The sequence below is a fragment of the Tursiops truncatus genome, chromosome 15 (genome assembly GCF_011762595.2).
Source record: "Tursiops truncatus isolate mTurTru1 chromosome 15, mTurTru1.mat.Y, whole genome shotgun sequence".
In the NCBI taxonomy this organism is placed as follows: Eukaryota; Metazoa; Chordata; class Mammalia; order Artiodactyla; family Delphinidae; genus Tursiops; species Tursiops truncatus.
The window spans coordinates 62,404,385-62,431,627 of record NC_047048.1 but is presented as its reverse complement, the minus strand read 5'-3'; the positions used below and the strand labels follow the sequence as shown (position 1 = coordinate 62,431,627).

At 42.1% G+C, this 27,243-nt stretch overlaps 2 protein-coding genes across 8 annotated transcripts in view; one reads left to right on the top strand and one right to left on the bottom strand.

Annotated features, from left to right (window-relative positions):
- ACSS2 (acyl-CoA synthetase short chain family member 2) overlaps nucleotides 1-27,243 on the bottom strand; it is a 47,730-nt gene that overhangs the window by 10,416 nt on the left and 10,071 nt on the right. For 5 of the 6 annotated variants that reach the window (XM_033839799.2, XM_073792903.1, XM_073792904.1 and 2 more), the window contains exons 3-8: nucleotides 3,854-3,945; nucleotides 3,532-3,635; nucleotides 3,212-3,284; nucleotides 2,855-2,930; nucleotides 2,579-2,693; nucleotides 1,748-1,786 (exon numbers count right to left, since the gene is read on the bottom strand). In XM_033839799.2, the coding sequence (XP_033695690.1) occupies nucleotides 1,748-1,786; nucleotides 2,579-2,693; nucleotides 2,855-2,930; nucleotides 3,212-3,284; nucleotides 3,532-3,635; nucleotides 3,854-3,945 (499 nt within the window). The remainder of the gene's footprint in view (nucleotides 1-1,747; nucleotides 1,787-2,578; nucleotides 2,694-2,854; nucleotides 2,931-3,211; nucleotides 3,285-3,531; nucleotides 3,636-3,853; nucleotides 3,946-27,243) is intronic. The other variant, XM_033839798.2, reaches the window with a different exon arrangement.
- Nucleotides 1-27,243, top strand: part of GSS (glutathione synthetase) — a 79,643-nt gene that overhangs the window by 43,949 nt on the left and 8,451 nt on the right. The window contains exon 13 of one of the 2 annotated variants that reach the window (XM_073792910.1): nucleotides 4,226-5,960. The exons of the other annotated variant lie outside the window; for it this stretch is intronic. Within the exon in view, the coding sequence (XP_073649011.1) occupies nucleotides 4,226-4,236 (11 nt within the window). The 3' untranslated portion in view covers nucleotides 4,237-5,960. Of the gene's footprint in view, nucleotides 1-4,225; nucleotides 5,961-27,243 lie in introns of those variants that run through there. 2 annotated transcript variants of the gene reach the window in all.

Genomic DNA, 27,243 nt, shown 5'->3' with positions numbered 1-27,243 from the left:
AGCCGCCAGGTGTGAGAGAAAAATATGAGGAAGCTCATAGGTAACATGGTTGAGGAAGGTACCTGCCAACTGTACCAGGCTCTCCCTTGAAGATTGCTTAAGGATGAAGGGGTTTGGAGCTCTGCCAAGATTTCTGCAGCTTTGACTGCAGTCCTCAGACCTGGACTTTGTAAGCCAATTTTTATGGTCTTTGGTTTTTTGGTAACTGGCTATTTTCACCTTCAAGAAACAAAAATCCAGGAGCCTGTGACCTGAGGGTCTCTGGTATTAAGAATTATAAGAGTCTATTTCTTTTCTAGATTCCCTTTTAGAAATGCCAGCCTGGGCTTCCCTGGTGGCGCAGTGGTTGAGAGTCCGCCTGCCAATGCAGGGGACACGGGTTCGTGCCCCGGTCCGGGAAGATCCCACATGCCGCGGAGCGGCTGGGCCCGTGAGCCATGGCCGCTGAGCCTGCGCGTCCGGAGCCTGGGCTCCGCAATGGGAGAGGCCACAACAGTGAGAGGCCCGCGTACCGCAAAAAAAAAAAAAAAAAAAAAAGAAATGCCAGCCTGTCTGCTATATTAGAAATGATAAAAGCTAACACTTATGGAGTAGTTACTATGTGCCAAACACCTTACCTACATTGACAAAACCTTATCAGGTAGCTACAGTTTTATCCTTATTTTAGAGGCGGGGACACTGAAGCAAGGGAGCCTAAGTAACTTGCCCAAGTTCCCACAATAGCAGGTGACAGAGCCAAGATTTGAACCCAAGTAGTCTGGCTCCAGAGCCTATACTCTAACCACTAAGTTTGTTTCCTTTTTCAAGAGAAAAGTCTTAGGTCCCTGCCTGAATTTTAAGATGAAAGCATTGTCTCCTGGGAATCAGATCTGTCTCCACCATGCTAATGAGAATAGAGAAAAGGGGGATTATATTTACCATTAGCCTAAGAGGTAGATCATAGCAGATTTAGAGTAAGACACCCTAGGAGGATGGTAAAACTCAGAGGAATAGTGGCTCTTATGTTTTGTTTTAGCAAGGGAGGTGGGTTCCTTTAAAGCATATACTCTCATCTCTCCATTACTGATAAGGGAATTGAAGCCCAGAGAGAAGAGGTGACTTATTCAAGGTCATACAGCTAAAACTTGGTCTCTGGACTCCAAGCCCAGTCTCTCCCCTATACTAATTGGCTTTGAGTTCCCACTTAGAGATCTCCCTTCTTAGAACCACCTACAATGTAACTTTTGTTCAATTTAGCATTTAATTATATCAGAGTTTATAAATCCCAAAGTAGTTTATAAATATATTTAGGAAGCTTCTCTGCTGCCCTATGTAAAACTTAGGTTTTCATTTGTAATACACATCTAACTGCCCAACTTGATGGTGAATTCCCAAGGTCAAGGTCTGTACCTCCTCTACCTGTTCCTCCTCCTGTCTCTCCTGGTTCTGCCTCAACTAAGTGCACAGTAAAAACTTTCTGACAAGTTTACTTGGTCCTCTCTCCCACAGTGGTCCTAAGCAGGAGGAGTGAAATGGAATGTCTGTTGCTACCTCTCTGAGACCCATGCTCTACGCCAACTCAGAGAGGTAGCAACAAGCATTTGGTTTCATGACCCTTCAGAGTGACTTAGATAGCAAAGGACCTAGAAGCAGAGAGAAGGGGGTTAGGTCTGGCAGCCACCTCAATGGGGCAAACAGGCAAAGAGCAGATGGACACACAAACAAGCATGTAGGGAAGCAGTGCCCAAGGCAGTGCAGAGGTGGATACCTGGGGCCAGATGCGCTTGGGTTTCTCTTTCAGCTTACCCTGTTAAGAGCCCATGGAAAGGGTGGTGAGCAGAGTCTGAGGATAGGGGAGTGGGAGGGAAGGGTCACTGTGCCCCAAACCTCTGGCTGCCTCTTTTCCCTCAGGCCCCTCTCTCACTGGTCCTCCCAGCCTCCATTTTCCTGATCCTCTACACAGCCCCTATACACTCAGAACCCCTAATGCGGACAGGGGTCTCCAATCTTCCTAGACTAGACTGAAGTCTCTCTAGCCCTAAGACCACTCGGAGCCCCTCAAGTCACAGAGTCTCAGGAACCCTCTGTCCTTCTGGACCCTGGAGCTTTCATCCTTCATGCCCCTTAGACCTGGAGGCCACCATTGGGCTTTTCCATCAGAAGCGTGTATCCAAAGCTAATGAGGGCCACATCTTGAGGGGCAGATCCTGGTCCTTCCATGGTGGGACCACACAGGTAGCCCACCCCAAACCACAGCCCAGCAATCAAGATGACTACAGATAGTCACCCAAGTCAGCCCATTTCTAACCCAAGCCCAAGCCCTGAACATCCCTTGTGCCTATTAGAATACCCCAACGAGCACAGGAGTCTTCCTCACAATCTCTCATGCTAAGTTCCCAAGGTACAAGGGGCTCCCTACCTACATCCAAGATCAAAGTCCCCCAGCTCCCAGTCAGCCCTGCCAGAGGAGCCATTCCTAGGATTGCTCCCAGATCCTCAGCATTATGATGAGGAAACAAAGAAGGACATCGGGAACTTCCTGGGCAGGAAGAGGGAGCCCCTTTGAGCCCAGAGGAGGGCATAGAAGTACCAGACTCACCTGCACATCCGGGCATGGCCTCTTAATCGGGGGGGACTGGCTGGGAGAGTCACCTGTGCCCAGTTCTGCCCGCCCCAGGTGCTTGACCACAATGCAGCATCTCACTGGGAAACCCCTGGAGGAAAGAAAAGCCTGAAGTGGTGGGCTGGTTGGCTCCAAAGAGAATTTGGCAAGACCCACCCATGTCCATCTAGGGTAGGAGGGACAAAAGGGACCTGGCACTGGGGAAATGCCTAGTCAACTCAAAGCAGTAGCCAGCAGACCAAACACACTTACTTCTCCCGACACTTCTCCAGGGCCTCGTCAGCCAGCTCCTTCAGGTTCACAAGCTTTTCCCCCCTGTAGAAGGCATCTTTGGGGAGCAACAGACATTCCAAGCCTTAGGAAGGCACCACACTCCTAGCCCTTTATCCCTAGTGAGCACAATGTCCACAGTCCTCCTGGGTAGGCCTCTTGTCTCTGGCTCTTCCAGCTGATTTGAGCTGACAGAGGGTAGGCTGAGGTGGAACCAGGAGACGAAGGGTAGGCTGCCCCTACCCTTTATGCCGAGCAGTCCCAAATACCAACTAGCTGACTGAAGACCAAGACTTTGGGTGTGGGGGGTTTTGGAGAAGGGGTGAGAGAAGTAGTCACCTGTAGTGATGAGAAGGCTGCAGCTGGAATCCAGGATCCGTTCACAAAGAGACTCTGAAGAGAAGCCCGCAAACTAGGGAAGGGAAGAAAGACTGAAGGAGAGGGCGACCCAGGGATCGAGTGAACAAGGAAAGGAGTCACTTATAAAACCTTCAGGGTCTCTAAGCCAAGGTCATAGAAGAAACTGGATAACTGATAAGGAAGCTATGACATTCTAAACTCCTTAGTCTGGTTCTTAAGACCCTCCATCATCCAGGCCCAACCTACTTCTCCTGAGCCCTATCCCCCACCAGGCCCCTTTTTCCAGCCCAAATTCCTACCACAATGGAGTGCAGAGCCCCAAGGCGGGCACATGCCAGCATGGCCACCACGAGCTCCGGTATCATGGGCATGTAGATGGCCACTCGGTCGCCCTTGCAAATGCCTGCAGGTAAAGGACACAGACCATGGACCATGGTGGACCCCACCTGCTGCTACGTACTCCCTCTCATCCAGTTACCCACTGTCACACCCCCGCCCCCGCAGCTGACCTTTTCGGTTCCTCCGTTACCAGATTCCTTCTATTCCTTGTCTACTTCCCCCAAGTCCTCAGATACCCCAAGGCTGGGCTTTCCAGTCCTTTCCCCATATCCCCACACTCACCCTGTTTTCGGAGAACATTGCTGAAATGACACACTTGGACCAGAAGCTCACGGTATGTGATCTGGGTGGTCTCCTCTGGCTCATTGCCCTCCCTGAGATACATCAGAAAGAGCCAGTCATTAGGGAGTATGACCTCTTCCCCAAACAAAAAAATAGGAACAGTCATAAAATCCATTCAGTAACACCAAGGCCTGGGAATGTCCCATGAGGGTGAGCCATCTGCCACCACACCTTGAGCTGACTGGTCAGATACATTGACTTTACAAGGTGTACTTTATTCACAAGCTGTGTGTCACAGGAAAATGCACTGCCATCTCTGAACCTCATTTAATTTGATAAAATGGGATGATGGTTTTCTCTCTTCCATCCTAGGCATGTATTAAGGAGAACTTATATCATGGATGTGATTCTTCCTGAAAGTGATGTCAACACTGCACTGGTGTTACTCAAGTGGGGTCTCCAGATCACTTGTACCCAAGTCACCTAGGGAACTTGTTAAAATGTAGATTCCTGAGCCCAAACTTAGAATCACAATCACAACGTCCAAGAATCTGCTTCTTTACTACAAGCTGGTATAAATAATCAGTAGGTTATATATAAAATAGATAACTAATAAGGACCTACTGTATAGCACAGGGAACTCTACTCAGTACTCTGTAATGGCCTACATGGGAAAAGAATCTAAAAAAGAGTGGATATGTGTATATGTATAACAGATTCACTTTGCTGTACACCTGAAACTAACACAACATTGTAAATCAACTATACTCGAAAAAGAATTTTAAAAAAAAAGAATCAGTAGGTAATTCTGATGCACATTTAAAGTTAAGACTCACTACCCGCTATCAGCTGATTTCTACCTCCTCAGCCTTGCCTCCTACTCCTGTCTAGGCTTCAGCCTGGTTTCTTTCAGTCATTCTTTCATTTATTCATTTGCTTATTCAACTCCTATGTGCTATATATATGTATAGAAATAAGGCACTGATGAACAAGATAAGCAAGATCCCTGACAACATGGAGCTTATATTCCAATGATAGTGCAGGAAATACACAAGTAAAAAATATAACCAAGATAATTTCAGATTATGATAAGCATTATGAAGAATATAAAGAATGACATAATAATGACTGAGAAATAATTTTCAAAAAGACATCTTAAGGAACTTTCAGACTGTATGCAAAGATTTAACTATAAGAATATTCCCCTCAGTATTATTTTTCAATTTTATGATTTTCAAATAAGTAATACATACAAATCGTACTGCATAAAAAGATATGTAATGAGAAGTGTCCCTCCCACCCCTAACCTCCAATCACCCTGCCTCCTGGCAACCATTGTAACTACTATGTTGTGTAACTTTCCAGAAATAGTCAGTATGCAGACAGGGCCACTCCTAGTAAGATGAAGGGTATAGGGCAACTGAACTAGTGAGGAGTAACCAAGAAATCTCTTTGGAAGAAGGCTACACCGTTAGCATCTTTCATAAGGTCCTTGGGATATCGTTGAAGATGGAAATTTTAAAAATGAATTTAAAAAACTGAATTTTAATCCTGTTCAGAAGAGAAATAAGTACTTCACAGTCCCCAACCAAGCATGGAATGGGGATGTGGGAAAAAGCTGCTTCAACGATAGGACAGGCCTATTAGACAAGCATATATACATGCATTTATGTTTATGTATTCTCTTTTTTCTATACAAATGATGGCATACAATACACACTACTCTGTATCTTGTTTTTTATTAAATATAATACACATCCAATAAACTGCACAAATCTTAAGTATAGAGCTTGATCATCTCGCTTTATTTTGAAATTTAACAATATATCTTGACATTATTTTCCATTAAGACTTACAGTGCTATTTCATTTTCTTTGTCATCTGCATAATGTTCCACTGTTTATGTATGCCATAATTTATATTTAACAAATAAATATTTCAGTGAATATCTTTTTTAATATGTCATTTACTCACTTGAAAATATACCTGTAGGATGAATTAGTAGAACTGAAATCGTTGAGTCAAAGGATATGTACATTTCAAATATTCATAAATATTAGAGGATAGCTACTTTAAGTAAGATGGTGAGGGAAGGCCTCTCTCTTTTTTTTTTTTTTTTTGGCCTTACGCGGGCCTCTCACTGTCGTGGCCTCTCCTGTTGCGGAGCACAGGCTCCGGATGCGCAGGCTCAGCGGCCATGGCTCACGGGCCCAGCCGCTCCGCGGCATGTGGGATCTTCCCAGACAGGGGCACAAACCCGTGTCCCCTGCATCGGCAGGCGGACTCTCAACCACTGCGCCACCAGGGAAGCCCCCAAAGGCCTCTCTCTGGAGAGATGATATTTGAGCTAAGACCCAAGTAATGAAAAGTAGGCAACTATGTAAGGTCTTGGGAAGAGGATCCTGGGCAAAGAGAACATCAAAATTTGGAAAGGCACTGAGGTGGTAAAGAGCTTGGCCTATTCAAAGAACAGAAAGGAAGCCAGTATGGCTGGAGCATAGTGAGCAAGAAGCGGGGTAAGAATCAGAGGTAGGCAGCAGCCCGATCACACAGAGCCTTGTAGGCATGGTAAGAAGTCTGAATTTTATTCTAAGTAGGTTCCGCCTGGCTTCCCTTATACACAAAGTCCCACGTCCACACTCTTAATCGTGCCATTGCCCCTGCTCAGAATGCCTTCCCACCTCCTTCAGGCTCCAGCACCACGTAGCCCCCCCATAAAGGTCATTTTTTTCCCTCTTCCTTACTACCCAGGGTACTTATGAAGGAGGTAACTGAAACTCAGAGAGATGTAGTAACTTGGTCCAGGTCACACAATAATAGGTGGCAGAGCCAAGAATAGATCCTCAGGTCTTCTGATTTCAAGTCAGGACTCTTTCTCCTCATGCTGTGAAGGACAGCGACTAGCAGGGAAGCTAGGCCTTTGGAGATTTCACAGAAGATTATCAGCTTCTTTCCAGTTCCTGGCTAGATGAGTTAGTTACTATCCTCTCCTTGGCTTAGCCCTCCTAGGGCTGAGAGGAGACAAGCACAGAGAGCTATCTAAAGTGGGAAGGAACGGGGAGAGAGAAAGCTGGCAAATGGCCCTGAAGGCCAGATGCGAAAAAGCCATTTCCAAAACTGGCTCACTGACGAGTGGCACACCAGAACATCTCTAGTTACAGCTCAATGCCAACATATACAACACACCCATGCAAACCAGCTGACCTGTATGCATTCACATACATAAAATCATATATACTAATATAAAAACACTGTAGGGCTTCCCTGGTGGCGCAGTGGTTGAGAGTCTGCCTGCTGATGCAGGGGACACAGGTTCGTGCCCTGGTCCGGGAAGATCCCACATGCCGTGGAGCGGCTGGGCCCGTGAGCCATGGCCGCTGAGCCTGCACGTCCAGAGCCTGTGCTCCGCAACGGGAGAGGCCACAACAGTGAGAGGCGCGCATACCGCAAAAAAAAAAAGAGAAAAGAAAAAAAGAAAAAAAACACTGTAGAAATACAAGCTGCTCATTTGCACACATAGGCACAAATAGCATAAGCATATGGACCTTGGCAAGTGTATGTATGTACCACACATTTATATACCCACGTATGTGTACAGCTTGCCCCACCAGAAACTCTCTATCACATTATTCTGTTTCATTTTCTTCATGGAACTTTCTATTACTTGAAATTATCTCATGTATTTTATTCACTTGTATATTATCTGCATCTTTCACTGGAATATAAACTCCATGAAAACAAAAACCTTGTCTGTTTTGTTCATTGCTACATCCCTAGCACTTAGAATAGAGCCTGGTACATAGAAGGTGCCCAGGAATATATAAACACAAACCTATACAAGAACAGCTTACTTGAGCCCACTTCCAGTTACACACACAGAGTGTACATCCCTCTCCCTGGCCCTGGGCTTAAGTTATACATTATTGATATAGGCACCTTACTCCTTCCAGTGTCTTCTTTCTCTGACATACACACCCAGCTAGGGCCCCTGGCTGGTTGGGAGAGGGGAGGGGACAAAGTACTAGTCTCAGCCCTCTAGGATGTTAACAGATTTTTGCTTTGTGACCACCTAGAGGCGTGGAATAGGAAGGGTGGGAGGGAGACGCAAGAGGGAGGGGATATGGGGATATATGTATACATATAGCTGATTCACTTTGTTATACAGCAGAAACTAACACAACATTGTAAAGCAATGATACTCCAATAAAGACGTTAAAAAAAAAAAGAACATCCAATTTAGTCTCCTAACTCCAAAGAAATCCAAAGAGTCCATTTGCTGTGCTCAAGGTCACATTGTACAATAGTTTGTGGCAGATCAGGGACCAGGACTCAGGGTCCAGGCCTCTTTTTTCTACACTAGGAGCTGCAAACTCAAAAATCAATAGGGGGGGCTTCCCTGGTGGTGCAGTGGTTGAGAGTCTGCCGGCCAATGCAAGGGACATGGGTTCGAGTCCTGGTCTGGGAAGATCCCACATGCCGCAGAGCAACTAGTCCCGTGAGCCACAACTACTGAGCCTGCGCGTCTGGAGCCTGTGCTCCGCAACAAGAGAGGCTGCGATAGTGAAAGGCCCGTGCACCGTGATGAAGAGTGGCCCCCACTTGCCGCAACTAGAGAAAGCCCTCGCACAGAAACGAAGACCCCAAACGAAGACCCTAGTCTAAATAAATAAATTAATTAAAAAAAAAGATAGAATTAATATCTAAAATTTCTTGAAAAAAAAAAATCAATAGGGTTCAGGGGCTTCCCTGGTGGGGCAGTGGTTAAGAATCCGCCTGCCAATGCAGGGAACATGGGTTTGAGCCCTGGTCCAGGAAGATCCCACATGCCACGGAGCAACTAAGCCTGTGCGCCACAACTACTGAGCCTGCGTTCTAGAGCCCGTGAGCCACAACTACTGAGCCCATGTGCCACAACTACTGAAGCCCGCACACCTAGAGCCCGTGCTCCACAACGAGAAGCCACTGCGATGAGAAGCCTGCGCACCGCATCGAAGAGTAGCCCCCGCTCGCCGCAGCTAGAGAAAGCCTGCGTGCAGCAACGAAGACCCAATGCAGCCAAAAATAAATAGATAAATTAATTTAATTAATTAAAAAAAAAGAAAGTGAAAAGACAACCCACAGAATGGGAGAAATATTTGGAAAAAAAAAAGAACGAAATTTCGCCATTTGTGATAACATGGATGGACCTAGAGGGTATTATGCTAAATGAAGTAAGTCAAACAAAGAAAGACAAATACCATATGATTTCATTTATATGTGGACTCTAAAAACAAAATAAACAAACATAATGAAACAGAAACAGATTCATAGATACAGAGAAAAAACTAAAGGCTGCTGGGGGGTGCTGGGCAGGGGGGAAGGATGGGTGAAACAGGCAAAGGAGCTTAAGAGGTACAAACTTCCAGTTATAAAATAAAAAAGTCTTGGGGATGTAATGTACAGCATAGGGAATATAGTCAATAATACTATAACTTTGTATGGTGACAGATGGTAGCTAGACTTATTGTGGTGATCATTTTTGTAATGTATAAAACTATCGAATCACTATGTTATACACCTGAAACCAATATAATATTGTAAGTAAATTATACTTCAATTTAAAAAAGCCTAGGTGAAATATCAATATGTGTCAAGTGTAGAAAATTATATGTTTGGAATGTTTCATAATTTTAAAATTTGAATCATAAGTAAATAAAACCTTTTAATATATCCAAAAAAGAAAATAGCAGCATATATGCAATGACACTTAGTTTTGGGGGGCCAATAGGGAGAGGCAGGGACTGGAAAACTGGAGAATACATGCTCTGGCAAGAAGAGGCATCTAGTACTTAAACTTAGTGTCTATTAACTTTGCCCTCTGGGAATAAGGTCTCAATGTTGCCAATTTTTTCAGTTTTTCAAAGAGGCCTGAAACCTGTTTCTAAATTTTTAAGTGTTGACAATTAATTTTTTTTAATTAATTTTTATTGGAGTATAGTTGCTTTACAATGTTGTGTTAGTTTCTTCAGTACAGCAAAGTGAATCAGTTATACATATACATATATCCCCTCTTTTTTCGATTTCCTTCCCATTTAGGTCACCATAGAGCACTGAGTAGAGTTCCCTGTGCTATACAGCAGGTCCTCATTAGTTATCTATTTTATGACAATTAATTTTTAAAAGTTTTAAACACTGTAGTCAAACAAAACTATTAATGAGAGATTTAGCTGATGGGCTACAGATTGGGAACACTTGCTGTAGACCCAACTACTTCCCTCTCACCTGGAGGCCATATGGTATGGAACAACTCAAAGTATATAATCTTCTCATATTTTTCTTCCAGGAAAACTTCTGCAACTACCTTACCCTTATACTCTCCAAATTTTACTGTAGTCCACTACTGATTGAAAATATATGTAGAATTAGACTACTTCCCTTCACATCTACTTCTACTATCATAGTCCAAAAATCACCATTAGTCAGATCATGTCATTCCTCTGCTCAAAATGCAAGTCCTCACACTGGCCTGCTAGTTCCTACATGGTCTATTCCCTCATTACCTCTTTGTCCTCAAGTACTCCCATTCTCTCTTCCTCTCCCTCTCTCTCTGTTCCAGCCACACAGCCTCCACACTGTTTGGCAAGAACACCAAGCACACTTTGCCTCAGAACTTTTGCCCTCTACTTGAGCATTCTTCCCCCAGATAGCCACATGACTTATTCCCTATTTTTGAGTTATTGCTCAAATGTTGGCTTCTCAGTGAGGCCATCCTTGACCACTCCATATAAAAGGGCACTTCTTGTCCATCCCGCAGCCCCAGGTGCTCCAAGGTAACATCTTCCACGAAGTCTTCCCTAGTTTCTCTTTTCCCCCACCTACCTCAAAGCTGAAAGTTCTTTCTTCCTTCCAAGTTCCTTTATCTCACTTTCCTTGTGATCTATTGGTTTACCTTGTATTGCATTTATTGGGGCCTTATCTTTCCCCTTATACCCTGGGTTCTTGGAGGGCAGGGATCATGTCTTCGTTTCTGTCTCCTCTGTGCGCAGTAGGCACAGTAAGTACTTAAGGTTCGTGGTCAAATCATTGAAAAACCTATAATTGATTAATGACAGGGAAGACTAGAGCTCTCCTCTTAATATGAGAAGGATAGTCATTAGATTGGAGATTTTAGTTCCCTAGACTAGCAGAAAAGTAAGGCACAAGATAGGAGGAAAGAGCTGAGGAAAAAAATAGGTGGGGAAAACTGGGTTCTTCACAGAAGCATCAGATGGCAGGATCTAACCTAGTGGGTTAGGTCTTCCAGAGGAGAAACATCCTGATGAGAGTAGTCAAACCTGTTATAAGAGGAAGACTGGACTGATCTGTTTAGCCTGGAGGTGAGAAGATACTGAGAGGCATGATAGTAAGTCTCAAATATCTGTATCTCTGTTGCCTCCACCCTAGCAGAAGCCACCTTCATCTCTTGCCTGGATGACCACAATGGCCCCAAACTGGTCTTCCACTTCACTCTTGCCCCCTTCCAATCCATACATAAACCAAAATGACCTATTATAAACACAAACCAGACTACAGCACCTCCTGCTTAAAACCCTTTAGTGGCTTCCATTGCATGTAGAAGAAAATCCAAACTTTACTATGCCTTGTATCTTCTCCAACTCATCTTATGTCATTGTCCCATTCTGCTTAATAGACTCCAAACACATTAGCCTTCTGACCGACAGAACATGCCATGTTCTTTTCCTATCTTCCTTGAACTCTTTGAATGGTTTTCTCTACCTCATGTTTCAGATCTCAGTTTAACTGTCACTTCCTAGTGAGGCTTTTCCATGACCACCCCAAGTAGCATTAGTCCTTCCTGTTATTCTTCATCACAAAACTGTGTATTTTTTTCGTAGCATTTTTCTCAAGCTGTAATTATTTTATTTACTTATTTACTTTTTTTTTTTTGCTAATTGTCTGTCTCCCCTACTAGACTGTAAGCTTCCTGAAGGCAGAGACCATGTTAGTCTTGTTCACTGCTGAATCCCCCGTACCTTGCAAGGAACCCTGTATATAGCAGATGCTCAATAAATACTTGCTGAATGAATGAATGAACCTGAAGGATAATTATGGGAAAGAAGCAGACTAGCATTTTGTAATTATAAATGGAAGAGCTATGTCAATTGGGAGAGTTCAATATAAGGAAAGCCTTTCTAAATGTCAGAGCTGTCCAGAAGCATAGGAGTGTGCAGGTTGGACCAGGGAGACCCTGACATCTACTTGATCATTCTTGAGGGAGTGGGGTCCTTGGAATTTTCATTTTATAAGCAACCATGTGATTCATGTTCAGTGAAGTTTGAGATGACCTTTAAGGCCCTTTGAACTTTGAGATTCTTTGATTCTGTAAAATTAAGAAATAATGTGTTCTATGATCCATAAAGCACTGCACAAATGTGAAGCACTTAGATATAAGTATACCCTCAAGTCACTTTCCCTTTCACCAAGGGAGCAGGGAGTGGGAGCAACATAACTTGACCAATTAGCAGCTTAATGTTCCCTCTGGGTACTCCTGGATGAACAGGGAAAAAGGCTGGAGGAGGAGGTGGGAGGAGGCAAATACCAAAGACTGAATCCTAAATCACTTAGAATGCCAGAGGAGGATAGGGCTTTTGATGTTCACCACCCTTATTTACAGATGAGAAACCTATTGCACAGATGGGAAGCTATGGCCTCGAGGTTACCTAGCACATTAGTAGCAGCATTATTCTAAAGCAGAGCTATCCAATATGGTAGCCACAAGCCACATATAGCTATTGAACACTTGAAATGTGGTGGAGGAACTGAATTTTAATTTAATTTAATCTATTTTAAATATTAACAGTCACCCGTGGCTAGCTCTAGAGTCTATGTCTCTAGTTCAGGGCATTCTCCTGCTAAATGACATGGCCTCCAAAAGGGCAATGTTGTTTCCAAAACCAGAATTAGCATAAAGAAGAAAATCAAAGTGTAGGAGTCCTGAGAACTGTGGGGTTAAAGTCCACCAAATGTGGATTTTAGTACAGCTATGATCACCCAAGAGAATTGAAAACATACATCCATACAAAACCTTGTTCACAAAGTTCGTAGCAGCATTATTCAAGATATCAAAAAGTAAAAACAATCCAAATATACATCAACTAAAGAATGGATAAATAAAATATGGTATGTCCATACAATGGAGTATTATTCTGCATAAAAAGTAATGAAGTACTGATACATGCTACAACATGGATGAACCTTGACAAGATTATGCTAAGTGAAAGAAGCTAGACACAAAAGACCACATACTGTATGATTCTATTCATGTGAAATGTGCAGAAGAGTGAAAGCCATAGAGACAAAAAGTAGATTAGTGGTTGCCTAGGGCTGAGGCAAGGAAAGTTGGAAGAAAATGAAGAGTGATTGTTAATGAGTATGGGGTTTCTTTTTGCAGTGGTGAAAATGTTCTAAAATTGATTGCGATGATGGTTACACAACTCTTTGAATATGCCAAAAGTTACTGAATTGTACTTTAAATGGGTAAACTATATGCTATGAATTATATCTGAGAAATTTTTGAACTTACTGTGGTTTTGATTAGAACTGCAAAAAGCACACAGATTTGGGAAAAAAAGCAGACATCTATACAAATTTTCCTTTCCTGAAAGATTGAACCTTAGCACTATTAGCATTATTAGCACTTAGCACTATTCATTCACACTGTTCATTCATTCATACTGTCTCTTTCTATTTGCCTACAGACTTGCTACTTATTTGTTTTATTTTTAACATTATAGTCATATGTATACACCTGTTTCCCTCACTGGATTGTGAGTTCCTTAAAGGCAGGCAGGACATCGTTTTATCTGTTTCCTCCTCAGTGCCTAGCAAACAAAGTTTGACACGCAGTGGGCACTTAATACATAATTGTGAAATGAATGGATAAAAATATGAACAAATAAACTCTGCTCACATGATCAGCCAGATCTAGGCTGATCAGAGTGAGAAAACATGGAAGGAAAGAGGGGATAATAGAGGATACAAATGAAGAAGACAGATGCTAAACAGGCAGCGGGAAACAGACACAGAGGAAAAATATTTAAAACTTATGGAATGGGATTTGGAAACATATCAAGAAGAGTTTCTTGAGCCCCTACAGTGGGCTCAGTTCTGGACTCTATGCCATGGAGGAGACTGGAAGAAGCCCTTGGATGTGCAGTTCAGGTTGTGAGACACATGCTTCGCAGTTTGAGCTATAATTACACCCTGTTCTCCTGCCAGCTATTTTCAGGCTTTGCTCCAGAGACCTTGTGCCTGTTCCCCCTGCCCAAAGTGGCTTTGGTGACAGTTGGATTCCACATGTCTTCTCTGTTGAGAAGGCAGACCTGGGCCAGTATAGAAGTTAACCCTTTTCCCACTGCCTACATGCCTGCTTACAGGAGGGAAATCATACACATTCATTCCTACCATCCAGTTGTTCCTGGATGGAACAACTATGCTAGCCTTCCTCAAAACAAGTGAATGAGGGCAGCTCTCTTAGCTCCTTTATTATCACAGCATTTGGAATGCTGCCTTAAACAGGAATATGCCTGGGTTAGAAAAAGAAAGTGGGAAGAACAGCCAGGAACAACATACTACATGTACATCAAGTCTCTCAAGTATAACAGACACATGCAAAAATATTCACTTCAATGGTTCTTTGTTATTTAGGTAGATATCATAGTTTAAATCAGTAGTTTTCAAGCTAGAGTACTCTATTCCTGTATGTACCTGAGCAGGAAAAGTTTTAAGAGAATAAGTGTCCAGAGACTCAATTTTCATATGTAATCTTTCCTAACATTGATCTAAGTTGGCTCTCCTTTCCCACTTTCTTTCTCCCACTTTATAAAACAATGCCATCTCTCTCTCTTATCCCAAACCTTATTATGCCAATACAATGCTGAGGTTAAAAAAAACCCTCCAGAGTGCCAAACAAAGGGGCAGTTTGAAAATGCATAACTTCAGAGGGAGAGCCCCAAGAAAGCAAATCAGAGAGCTTCCATAAGAAATCAATATTGAAAGGAGTAACATCTTAATTGACAAACTCATGGCAAGTCTACTTGCCTTATTTCTCCTAGAATTATAATTCAGAAGTTAAATAGTTATCACAGGTCATATATTAGCATAACTGCTTTAACTGAAAAAGAAGTTAGGCATTTTCTAACAAAGTAAATCTGATTTGGCTATGTTGACAGTGAGAACTGGCTGTTCAAATTAGGTAATTAGATAAACATTTTCTGTAAATTATATGAGCTAAATTTGCAGTTTCAAGATTTTGAAAAAGGTATATAAAATATATACATGTATACAATAAAAAACACATTGGAAATTAAATTCTTTGCAATTATTTAATATTACAATAAAATGTTTAAATGTGAACTTTAAAATGTGTGAAGAGCTACATAATTTTTCAAAATTCTTTTAGGCATTAGATTACTAATCTAACTAATTATTTTTCAAAGACACCCTGCCACTGCCCACCACATCAGAAACATCTGAGGAGGTTTTAAAAATACAAGTCAGAAGTCTTACCCTCTGAAAATTCTGATTCAATAGGCTGGGTGGGGTCCAGGGATCTCGATTATTAACAAGATCCTCAGGTAATTATTTGGAGTCACCAGACCTAGATTATTGTTTACCCCTAATTCAATGTATGAATTTGCACAAAATTTCCCCTCTTTTCTGAGCCTCTGTTTTCTTCTCTGTAAAGTATGAGATGGGAGGAAGGAGTCAAGAAGAGGGGGATAATCACTAATGTATCTTAGACTCCTTGATTATCATTTCTTCCTTTCAGAGGCAGGAGAATGGGTCTTAAAAATCAGTTTCAGAGAAATGAGATTATACTTGGGAAAAAAAAAAGAACAAACTTAGCTGAGGTAGATAACAAATAAATTAAAATAATGAAACCTGTATGCCTGCCTCGCTGGTTTTTGTGTACATCAAATAAGAATCCAGCTAATTCATCACACGAGTACAGTTCCCTCACCTGATCTTCACAGCTACTTTTGCAGTAGGTAGAACATGTATTATTATCCCTGTTTTAAAGATACAAGAAATCCAGAGGACACGGATTGCCAAGGCCACACAAGGAGAATTCAGGAGAAATCTGTAACTAGGTTCCAGGTTTCTGACTTCCAGGCTAGTGTTTGTTCCACTATACCAATTTGGATTATACCTAAATGAACATGGAGAAGACTCTCTCCTAAGAATCTCCAGGAGTACTGTAAAGAAGCTGAGAAGACTCCCATCCACTCTGAGCTTTAGCTTATGGTCAAGACCATACCCACCAAGACCTCTTCAGTATTCTGAAGATTTTGAAAGATCCAAAACCTCAGGCAAGGGAACCCACATATGTCTATATTCACAATCCTTGGCAATCAATGCTCAAGTGTCACAGGAGCACTTGTACACCCATTTGCTCCTAGAGACATGTTCCCACTCCCCCTGGAAATAAGGAAAAACACATTATCCCCAACATTTCCTTCCTAAATAAAATTCTGGCTCACAAGTAAAAATCTTGCCCCCATCAGATTGTGAGCTCCGTGAGGACAAGGACCAGATTTCTCATGCTTATTGCTACATTCTTTGTACTTTGTACAGTGCCTGACAAATTTCTATAAATATCTACAAAATTAGTTTTTTTTAAACCTGCTGTTAGAAGCTAATGGATTGTCCATGGAGCATGACTATCCATAAGTTGAACCCTTACCTGACCATAAGTTGCATTTACCTGGCATATATGAAAATTAACTCAAAATGGATCAAGGACCTAAATGTAAGACCTAAAATAATAAAAGTCAAAGGAAAAAAGAATCTAACAACAACAACAACAACAACTCTGCTGCTAGAAGCTAATGGATTGTCTGTGGAGCACAGCTGTCCATACAAAAAAATTAGGTTTCTGTCAGTTTGGATGTCATATAAGACAAAACAGAAACAGACTCACACATGCAGAGAACAAACTAGTGTTACCTTGGGGGGAAAGGGGTGAGGAGAGGAGCAAAATATGTGAAGGGGATTAAGAGGTACAAACTACTAGATATAAAATAAATAAGGTACAAGGATGTAATGTTCAGCACAGGGAATACAGTCAATATTTTAATAACTTTATTTGGAGTATAATCCATAAAAATATCAAACTACAATATTGTAGTTTGAACACTTGAAACTAATATAAGTCAACTATGCCTCAATAATAATAAGAAGAATAAAAAAGATAAGATAGTAATCCTCAAGAGTAGCTGAAACTAAAGTTCAACAAAAGGCCTGTCTGACTGCTCATTTGGATAGATTTCCATGTATTAAAATATGGTCAGGGCGGGCTTCCCTGGTGGCGCAGTGGTTGAGAGTCCGCCTGCCGATGCAGGGGACACGGGTTCGTGCCCCGGTCCAGGAAGATCCCACGTGCGGCAGAGCGGCTGGGCCCGTGAGCCATGGCAGCTGAGCCTGCGCATCCGGAGCCTGTGCTCCGCAACGGGAGAGGCCACAACAGTGAGAGGCCCGAGTATCACAAAAAAAAAAAAAAACATGGTCAAAAAAGAAACAAACACTGGTTTCAGAAGTAAGCCTCTCATCAAAAATCAGTAAGAGGACTTCCCTGGTGGCGCAGTGGTTAAGAATCCGCCTGCAAATGCAGGGGAAATGGGTTCAAGCCCTGGTCCAGGAAGATCCCACATGCCGCAGAGCAACTAAGCCCATGAGCCACAACTACTGAGCCTGTGTGCCACAACTACTGAAGCCCGTGTGCCTAGAGCCCGTGCTCCGCAACGAGAAGCAACCACAATGAGAAGTCCCCGCACCGCAATGAAGAGTAGCCCCTGCTCGCCGCAACTAGAGAAAGCCCGCGTGCAGCAACAAAGACCCAAAACATCCAAAAGTAAAAATTAATTAATTAAAAAAATACAAAGTATACAATTCAATTTAAAAAATCAATCAGAAATGCATGTGTTGATATGCTACAGAAACGTTTCCTGCAAGGACAACTCTATGTTATGTATTCCAGGGCAAATAAATAAATAAGGATTCTCCAGTAAAACCATAAGGCTTTTAATAAATAGATCAGACCTTAGAACCCTAGATGAGAGCTATTCTCAAAGCCTTACATCCCAGCTAAAGCTCTCTCATTCCTGGGCAAGAATGCTACAATGACAGGGAAACAAATAGGGAAACAAATAGACAGGGAAAGAGCTCTGGATTAGGAGTCAGGAAAACTAGACTTATAGGTCAAGCTTCACTACCTTTCACAGTGTGAGAGCTTTTGCAAATTACTTCACTTCTCTGGGTCTCAGTTGCCTCAACTGTAAATGAGTGGAATATTTCATTAAATGTGCTTTCCAAGTCTGGATTTTATTATTCATTCTGCCTGAGAGCAAGAAAGAGAGTCGGAAAGGGAGAATCGGGGAAAAGCTTCACAAAGAAGATAGCATTTCAAATGGTTCTTAAAGAATAAGCAAGGTTTAGATTGGCCCAGAAAAGGAACAGACCAATTCAGGAAGAAAGGAACAAGGGTGGCTTAGATGCAGAAGTGGGAAAACACAGGCCAGTCTACAGGCCAGTAACAATCCTAAATACTAGAATTTTCATCTATCAGTTGTGTTTTTTCATAAAGCTAAATTTATTTGATATAAAGGACTATACTTTTTGCTATGTATATTCTCATGCAGTTATTTTTAATTGAGTGATAGTGACATAAGTTGATATTTGTGGTTTGAAAAATATCCTTACTTCATAAAATTTTAAATTGGCAACTCTTTGGGGGTCTCTGCTGAAAAATTCATTAAATTTTTAAAAATCTCAGACTTCCCCAGTGGCGCAGTGGTTAAGTATCCACCTGCCAATGCAGGGGACACGGGTTTGAGCCCTGGCCCAGGAAGATCCCACATGCCGCAGAGCAACTAAGCCCGTGCCCCACAACTGCTGAGCCTGTGCTCTAGAGCCCGCAAGCCACAACTACTGAGCCCACGTGCCACAACTACTGAAGCCCGTGTGCCTAGAGCCCCTGCTCTACAACAAAGAGAAGCCATCGCAATGAGAAGCCCGCGAACTGCAACGAAGAGAAGCCCCCACTCGCTGCAACTAGAGAAAGCCCGCGCGCAGCAACGAAGACCCAACACAAAAATAAAAGTAAATAAATTTTTAAAAAATTATATTAAAAAATTATTTTAAAAAAAGATTGAAAAGATAGAATGTCAAGGCCATGAAAATCAAGAAAAGACTAAGGGACTATTCTAGATTGAAGAAGACTAAAAAGAAAAAAAAAAGACTAAAAAGACATAACAACCACATGTCATGTGTAATTGTGAACTAGATCCTTCTGCCATTAAGGACATTATTAGGACAACTGGTAAAACTTCAGTGGAGTGGAGTCTGAGGATTAGATAATAGTGGTGTATTAGTGTTGATTTCCTGATTTTGATAGTTGTATTATGGTTATATAGGAGAAAGTCCTTGTTGGAAATACACACTATTCAGGGTCTGCAACTTACTCTCAAATGGTTCAAGAAAAAAGTTATTTGTATTGTACTTGCAACTTGCCTTTTTTTCTTTAAGTGTTGATCCTGTTTTATTATCTGACTAGAAAATTAGACAATCCACCAGTCGGAGGGGATGGAGGAACTTAAACTTGCTCATTATTGCCAGCTCCAGCCCCACCCTGGCCCTTCTTGGCATTTCTTCCTCTTTGTGAGGCCTCACGGTAAGGCGAGAAGAGGGAAAAGACAGAAGTCCTTCTGGGAGTCCTGGCAGACAATGAAGGACTCATGTTCACTACCTGCTTACAAACCCTGATATGGTGCTGGCAGATCAGCACTCAGGCATGGTGAATACACTTGGCCAAGGCAAACTTGAAGACCTCTCCAAAATATCCTTGATTTTCAGACCCAGGTAATCCAGCTTTACCTTGCCCTCGTACAGCACCTGGATGCAGGCGAGTCACTGCAGCAGGGTGTTGCTTTCAAATAGAGGCGTTCAGTAGCGGCTCTTGGCCAGAGTAAAGTTGACCCTCCAGACCTCATGTTCCTTCAGAGCCCATATTCGCTGATTAGCTTCAGCTCTTGGTTGAAGTGGGATTTAAAAGGTCTCAGGGGGGGTCACACACACTTTGCTACAGACGCAGCACCAGGCCACTGGCATGTCAGCTCCACTCTCCTGTCTCTACCTAAGCACAGACCCCAGTACCTGAGGAAGAGCTATACTTGTAACTTTTCTATAAATTTAAGAATGTTTCAAAACTTTAAAGATTCAAAATATAGACTAGAGAGGGCTCATATATATAGGGCCGCAAATGCTTAGTTTAAATTTTATTCTGTAGGTCAGGAAAAGTCAGAGAGGTTCCTAGACTAAAGGCTCTTCCTCCACCTCAAAACATTTTACCTATTAAACTCCCAATCCACAGAGGACTGGAAATGAACGATCTTTGCCAGAGTGGCCACCCAATGATCAGTGCCTACTGCTTGCCGAATTCGGAAAGTAAGGGAATGAGAGGCTAGTCCTTACTCTCATAAACTTAAAATCTTTAATTGGAGAGATCTAAACCACCCACCACATCAGGCCAATATTGGGAAAGAGCAATCAAGAACAAGAAAATGCAGAAGTAGGAAATCACCAAAGGAATGCAAAAGAAATGACTTAAGTGTGGTCAATTACGAAACACTTCCTAGAAATGGTGGATTTGGAGCCAAGTTTGAGAAAAGAAGTTAAGTTCATTAGAGGAAAGAAGGACATTTTGTAAAGTATAGAAAAGTCATATGTGGCTGCCAGTCTTGAATCCTTCTGCCTAACAGTGCCCTTAGACATGTGTAATATGTATGAGTATTAGCACCACCTCATAGTAATAAATCTTTTCAGTGTGTTTTCTTGTCTTTCATCTCAGCTAATCCTTGTAGCAATTTTTTGAGATTGGCAAAACAAGATTTGCTATCCCCATTTGAAAGGTCAGAAAACTGAGGCTCAGAAGGGTGTCATCACTTGCTGAAGGTCATAAAGCAATGGTTGGGACCTCTGCCTGCAGGTCCTCAGGTAGGCTTTCTGGGTTTTGGTTTTTGTTTTTTCTAATATATACGTGATCAAGAGAGTGATCTTTTCAAAATGTAACTTTGATATGTCACATCTCTACTTGAAATTCTTCATTGTCTACCTAGCACTTGTCACAATTGCAATTTTACATCTCTGTGTATGAAACACAAATTTCTGATCCTCCCCCAAAACTTCTCCTCCCAGTTTCTTCTCCAACTCAACTAATGGAAATTCCATCTTTCCAGTGCTCAGACAAAAATACCTTTGTTTCTTGACTCCATTCTCTTATAGCCCACATCAAGTTCATCAGCAAATCCTATTGGCTCTGCCTTCAAAATATTCCAAAATCTGGGGAATTCCCTGGTGGTCCAGTGGTTAGGACTCCACACTCTCACTTACAAGGGCCCAGGTTCAATCCCTGGTGTCTCACGGAACTAAGATCCCATGAGTCACACAGTGCAGCCAAAAAAATAGAAATAAAAAATCTGACCACTTTTCACAGCTTCTACTGTTGTCTCCATTATCATATCTTATCTGAACTGTTGTCAGTGCCCCCTTACTGGTCCCCTTGCTATTGCCCTGTGCCTCCCACCCACTATTCTCAAGGTAGTATGCAGACTATATATAGTAGATATTCAGTTTAAAAAAACTGTTTAATGAATGGATGAATGAACACATCTCAGCTAAGGAAAGGATGTTATTTCTTTGAGGTTTGCCCTTTAATGTGTTAAGCCTTATAAATTATCATTATAAATTGTAGTCAACATTTCTAAAGCCAGCCCTAAACCATCTAAGTAAACTACTGGCTAGATAAGTGACAGATTGTCAAAGAAGCTAAGTCTGTGAAGTAGAAGCATAGTGTCTATAACAAAGAATGTAAGCGTTCTTCTGTCCAGAACAAGTTACAACTGCTATGTGACCTGGCAAAGTCACTTCTACTCTCTGAGCCTCAAGCTCCTCATCTGCCAAGTGTTCTTGTGAACCATACCTAGGTTCAAAAAAACAAGGGAACAATTATACACGTACAACACAGAGGAGACATAGTTTATTATTAGAATAAATAGAAAACTCTTAGGCATTATGGGAGATTGTAAGTAACTCCCTGTCCAGGGCATACCATAGGTAGAGTACTTAATAAATGATATTGGCCAACTAGAGTATGTATACAGGAGACCAACATGCATGATGAAGGAGTTGTTCAAGAAACTATATCATACAAGGAACCTGGGAATGTGGACTCAGGACTACCTCATCCATAAAACAAGAGCACTGACTAGGTCAGGGGTTTTCAAACTGAGTTCTGCAAATCCATGGAGGTTCCACACATATATCTCACAGGGACCACAGTGACAAGGTAAAGAAGCCAACAGAATGTAGCTCTGGTCCTCCAATCTATGCTTCAACCAGATCAGCTCTGCTTTTTTCCTGTTTTAGGAATGAGGCTTTGGCATAATGGTAAAAATAGCTAACATACTCTTTGCCAAGCACTAAGCCCTTTACACAGATTATTCCAATTATTCCTCACACCAATCTAGGAACCGTTATTTTATTTTTTTGGTTGTGTTGGGTCTTTGTTGCTGTGTGCAGGCTTTCTCTAGTTGCGGCGAGAGGGGGCTACTCTTTGTTGGGGTGCGCGGGCTTCTCATGCGGTGGCTTCTCTTGTTGAGGAGCATGGGCTCTAGGCACGCAAGCTTCAGTAGTTGCAGCACACGGGCTTCAGTAGTTGTGGTGGTGGTCTCAGTATTTGCAGTGCACAGGCTTCAGCAGTTGTGGCTCGCAGGCTCTAGAGCGCAGGCTCAGTAGTTGTGGTGCACAGGCTTAGCTGCTCCGCAGCATGTGGGATCTTCCCCGACCAGGGATCAAACTCGTGTCCCCTGCGTTGGCAGGCAGATTCTTAACCATTGCACCACCAGGGAAGTCCCTAGGAACTATTATTGTTCCCATTTTACACATGGGAAAACTTAGGTTTAAAAAGGTGAGGCAATTTGCTCAATTTGTGGGAGTAGTTACTGAAACCCAAGCATAGACCAGATCCTGTCAATCACTATACATATAATATTATATTTGAATAAAAGGATTGTAATGTTTTTAGAAAATCGAAAATTACTGAACTAGATGATCTTCAAGGCATCTTCTAGATTTAGATATCTATAATTCTACATTCAGCCTGGCAAAGGGATACTGCCCTCAAATACCTGAAGGGATGTCTTGTGGAGAAAAGAATGGGATTATTCTATGTGGCCCCAGAGCAGAGAACTAAGACCAAGGGAAGAGGAGAGAATGGGAATAAAGTTATACGGAGGTAATATATCTAAGAACTTTGTAACAGAGCTGCCTAACAATGGGATAGGTATTGTGTGAACTCTGTGGTCTTGGTAGTGTTCCAGAATCAGAATGATCACTTATGAGAATTGTTGGGGATGGAGATACTGGGGCTACAACTCCTGCTTTGTACAGGAAGTGGACCTCAAAGGTCTGGGAGTGAGAGTCTCAAATTCTCACAGAGGTTCAAGGTATCAGACGCTAGGGATCATTACCAGTGACCAAACTCTCCCATACCAAATCCAGGAAAAGGGAGAAGGCCCATCTTCAGCTCCAAGCCTTCTGTATTTACTGTTGTAAATGTGAGGCTTCCCTAAGGCAAGAACCCATGCTCCCACCTAACTACCTGCTCTCTTCAAAGGACAAGAGGCCAGTACTGGGTTCCTCCCCTTCCCCCAACCTCTCCTAGCTGCCTTGCCACTGCAGTTCCCTACATTTGTGATAGAAATTCTGAAGGTCAGTGACAGAAGTAACTTTAGCAAGTATCCTGTTCACCCCAGACAGTTTACCAGTGAGATAAAGAAGGCTCAGAAAAAGGTCATTATCTAAAGCCATTCTCCTCATTAAATATCTACTTTACTGGTATAAGAAGTCAGCCCAGACACAAACTCAGGTAGCTGACATGGCTCAGGACACTGAGTCAGGCCTCAAGACAGTCTCCATTTATTACACACTTATTATTACATATGTTAGTACATATAATATATTAATGTATAACATATACTATTATTATTATACTACATTTATTATTCATTTCCCACCTACTTCCAAAAAGTGACTAGTGACTTGGACAGCACAGTCTACTTGTTTCATTTTTATCACTTTAGGGAGTGGCTCTTTAAGGCATCAAGAGTCTGAAACTCAGGGGAAGTGAGAGAAGAAAATTAGAGATCCACCTTAAACATGAAATCCTCCAGTCCTCCTCCACAATCTGCCCGCCTGATTCAAGTGGAGAAAGACTGTTCCCAGCAATAGTTATTTCCCCACATATCTCCCGTTAGATTAAAGCATTTATGCTAAAGTGTTCATATTACCAGACAAGGGGATCAGATTCTCTTCCTCAACTTCTTCATCCCTTCTAAAATCCTCCTCTTCTTTCATCATCTCAACAGAAGCCCAGCTTGCCTATTGAGTCACCATAGAGTCATTATAGGTTGCAACAGAACTTCTAAAAACAACCTCCTCTTCAGAAACAATCACAGAATCCTGAAACCTCAGTGTTGGAAGGGACCTTGCAGAGTATCAGTAGTTCATCTCCCACCACTCCCACAAAGGGAAGGCCCAGAGAGGGGAAGAGAATGGTCTGAGGCCATCTTCTTTCTCAAATGAGTGTTTTTGCTTAGCAAGTACAGTAGACCCTAGAACAACATAGGGGTTAATCTGCATATAACTTACAGTTGCCTCTCCATATCCTTGATTCCTTCATATCTGCTGATTTAACCAACCACAGATCATGCAGTACTGTAGTATTTACTGTTGAAAAATATCTGCGTATAAGTGGACCCATGCAGTTCAAACCCACATTGTTCAAGGGTCAAATGGTATATTTGAATAAGTAAATACACTATTGTGAAACCAGTGGAGATATAGATGGAGGACAAAAAAGTCCCTCCCTTCCCATAGTGATCAACTAGTTCACTGAACTAGTGATCAACTAGTGATCATCTAGTTCACTGAAATGAACTCCAGAACACGGACCTAGATAATTAACAGAGTCCTTGGACATGAATGCTAAGATAACACACTCTAGGGCTCTGGTTTTCCATGTCAGCTTGACAATCTTCTCCTTGTCAGACCATGGGCTTATCTCACCTTCCCAACCATCCCCACACCTCCTCAAATACACACACTCACACATACCCCACCAGGATCTGGACGGTTCTAAATATCATATTTTGGAACTCATACTCAGGAACATACAGGGATCCTGAGAGCAGAGCTTCTGTCCTAAAGTCACCTGCTTCTCAGAAGTTTCTAAGGAAGGACTGAACAATAGAGCCTGTGGAGAGATATTTCAGTGATTTCAGCTGAGGTTGAAGGGGGAGATGGTATAGAGATAATGATAGCCATAGGCAACCACAAAGCAAAAAGTAGAAGGAATGGACTATACCAAATATTTTGGCTTTGGAGATTGGGTTCCTCTCCTGGAATAACCTAGAGACTGAGCAGCTCATATAAATCACCAGAATAATAGCCATCAACCACTCTTTCCACCCACTCCCCATAATCTCCCACTGCTTACTTAATCCCCCAATCTCCCACTGTTTGCCAGTATCCCTTTAACTCCTTGAGCTACCTCTAATATCCCTCACCGACTATCTCTCCCTGAATTACTTTTCTAATAACTTTGTTACTGATTTCCTTCTCACACGTACACACATAAATCCCCACGAACCTGCCATGTTAGGGGGAAGAAAGTGCAAGAGAGGTTAAAACCAAAGTCTTAAGGGCAAATTTAGCCTCTGGATCAGATGACTGTGTGCCTCTGAAAGAGGTAAAGTGTTATATAGACTAAGGGGACCCTTGACTCTTCTCTCTCACTTTCTCTGTCTGTGCGCCCACCATCTACACACCCAGTTACCTATGTTGGTTTCTTTCCTCTAAATTACTCTAACATTTCATTGTTCAATTCCATTCCCACCAGCAATATCCCAGTTCAGGCATCTCTACCTTGAATAACAAAACTCTCAGTTCTCTGACTTTCCACTCTCACTTCCATATGAATCCAGATTAATCTTCTTAAACCCAGCTGTGACTGCATCATTCCCCTGCATAAAATCTTTCCTAGGTCTCCAAAAATAGTCAAGATGTTCCATTCCTGGACCTCATCCACTGCTGAAGATAACCTTGACTCCTCTCTCTCTCACTCCTCAAATCCAATCCAAGTCAGCAAATTCCATGGGCTCTTCACTCAAAATAGATCCAGATTTTGACCACTTTTAACCACCTTCAAGCTACTACTAAAGTCTAAATCACCATCATTGTTCAGCTGGATTTCTATAATAGCCTCATAATTGATCTCCGTGCTTCTATTCTTGCCCTTCTACAGTCTATTCTCAACACAAAGACAGATTCTAAACATAATTCTAAACATAAGTCAAATCATTTTTACTTCTATGCTCAAGATTGTCCAGTGGTTCCCCATTTCACTGTGAATAAAACCCAAAAGTCTTTCAAGGTTCTATACAATCTAGTGTCCTGCTGACCTCATTCCCTACTACTCTGTTTTTCTAGCTAATACTGCTTCAGCTACACTAACTTCCTAGCTAGTATTCAAATACCCCAGGTAGCAGAACACTCCCATCTCAGGGCCTTTGCACTTGCTCCTCCATGTACCTGGAATATTTCCCTTTCCCAACCCAGCTATGGGCATAACACTCTCCATTTCCTTCATATCTCTGCTCAAATGTCACCTTTATCAGAGAGTGCTTCCCTTATCAATCCCCATTCTTTATCGTCATTCCTTTTTCCTTAAACTGCTCTGTATTTTTCTATAGCACTTATCACTACCTGTCACATATTTATTGGTTGGTTTGTTTATTGTCTGTCTCCTTAAGCTGGAATATAACCTCCACGAGGGCAGAGAGTTTGTCTGTTTGTTCAAAATACTTCCTGGTACATAGTAAGTTCTTAGTAAGTATTGAATGAATAAATTGTTCCCTACATAAACCCTTTACTCTAGACAGACTTCGTCATCTCACTGTCCCGATAATAATAATAATGGCGGCTAATATTTGAGTGCTTTCAATGTGCCAGGAATTGGACACATGGGTTTGTTATCCTTTTCAATCCTGTTCAGCTGACAACTCCATGAGATAAAAACTATTTTTATCTACATTTCACAGTTGAGAAAACTGAGGCTCAAAGAGGTTAAGTAACTTGTGCAAAATCGTAAAGCTAGTTAGTGGCAGAAACAGGACTCAAATTAGGTTAGTTTGACACCAAAACACATTCTCCTAATTTTATGTTATACTGCCTCCCTGCAATGCTTTCTCCCTTCTGTGAACTATTAGTAAAAGTGGCTCTGTGCAATTTGACCC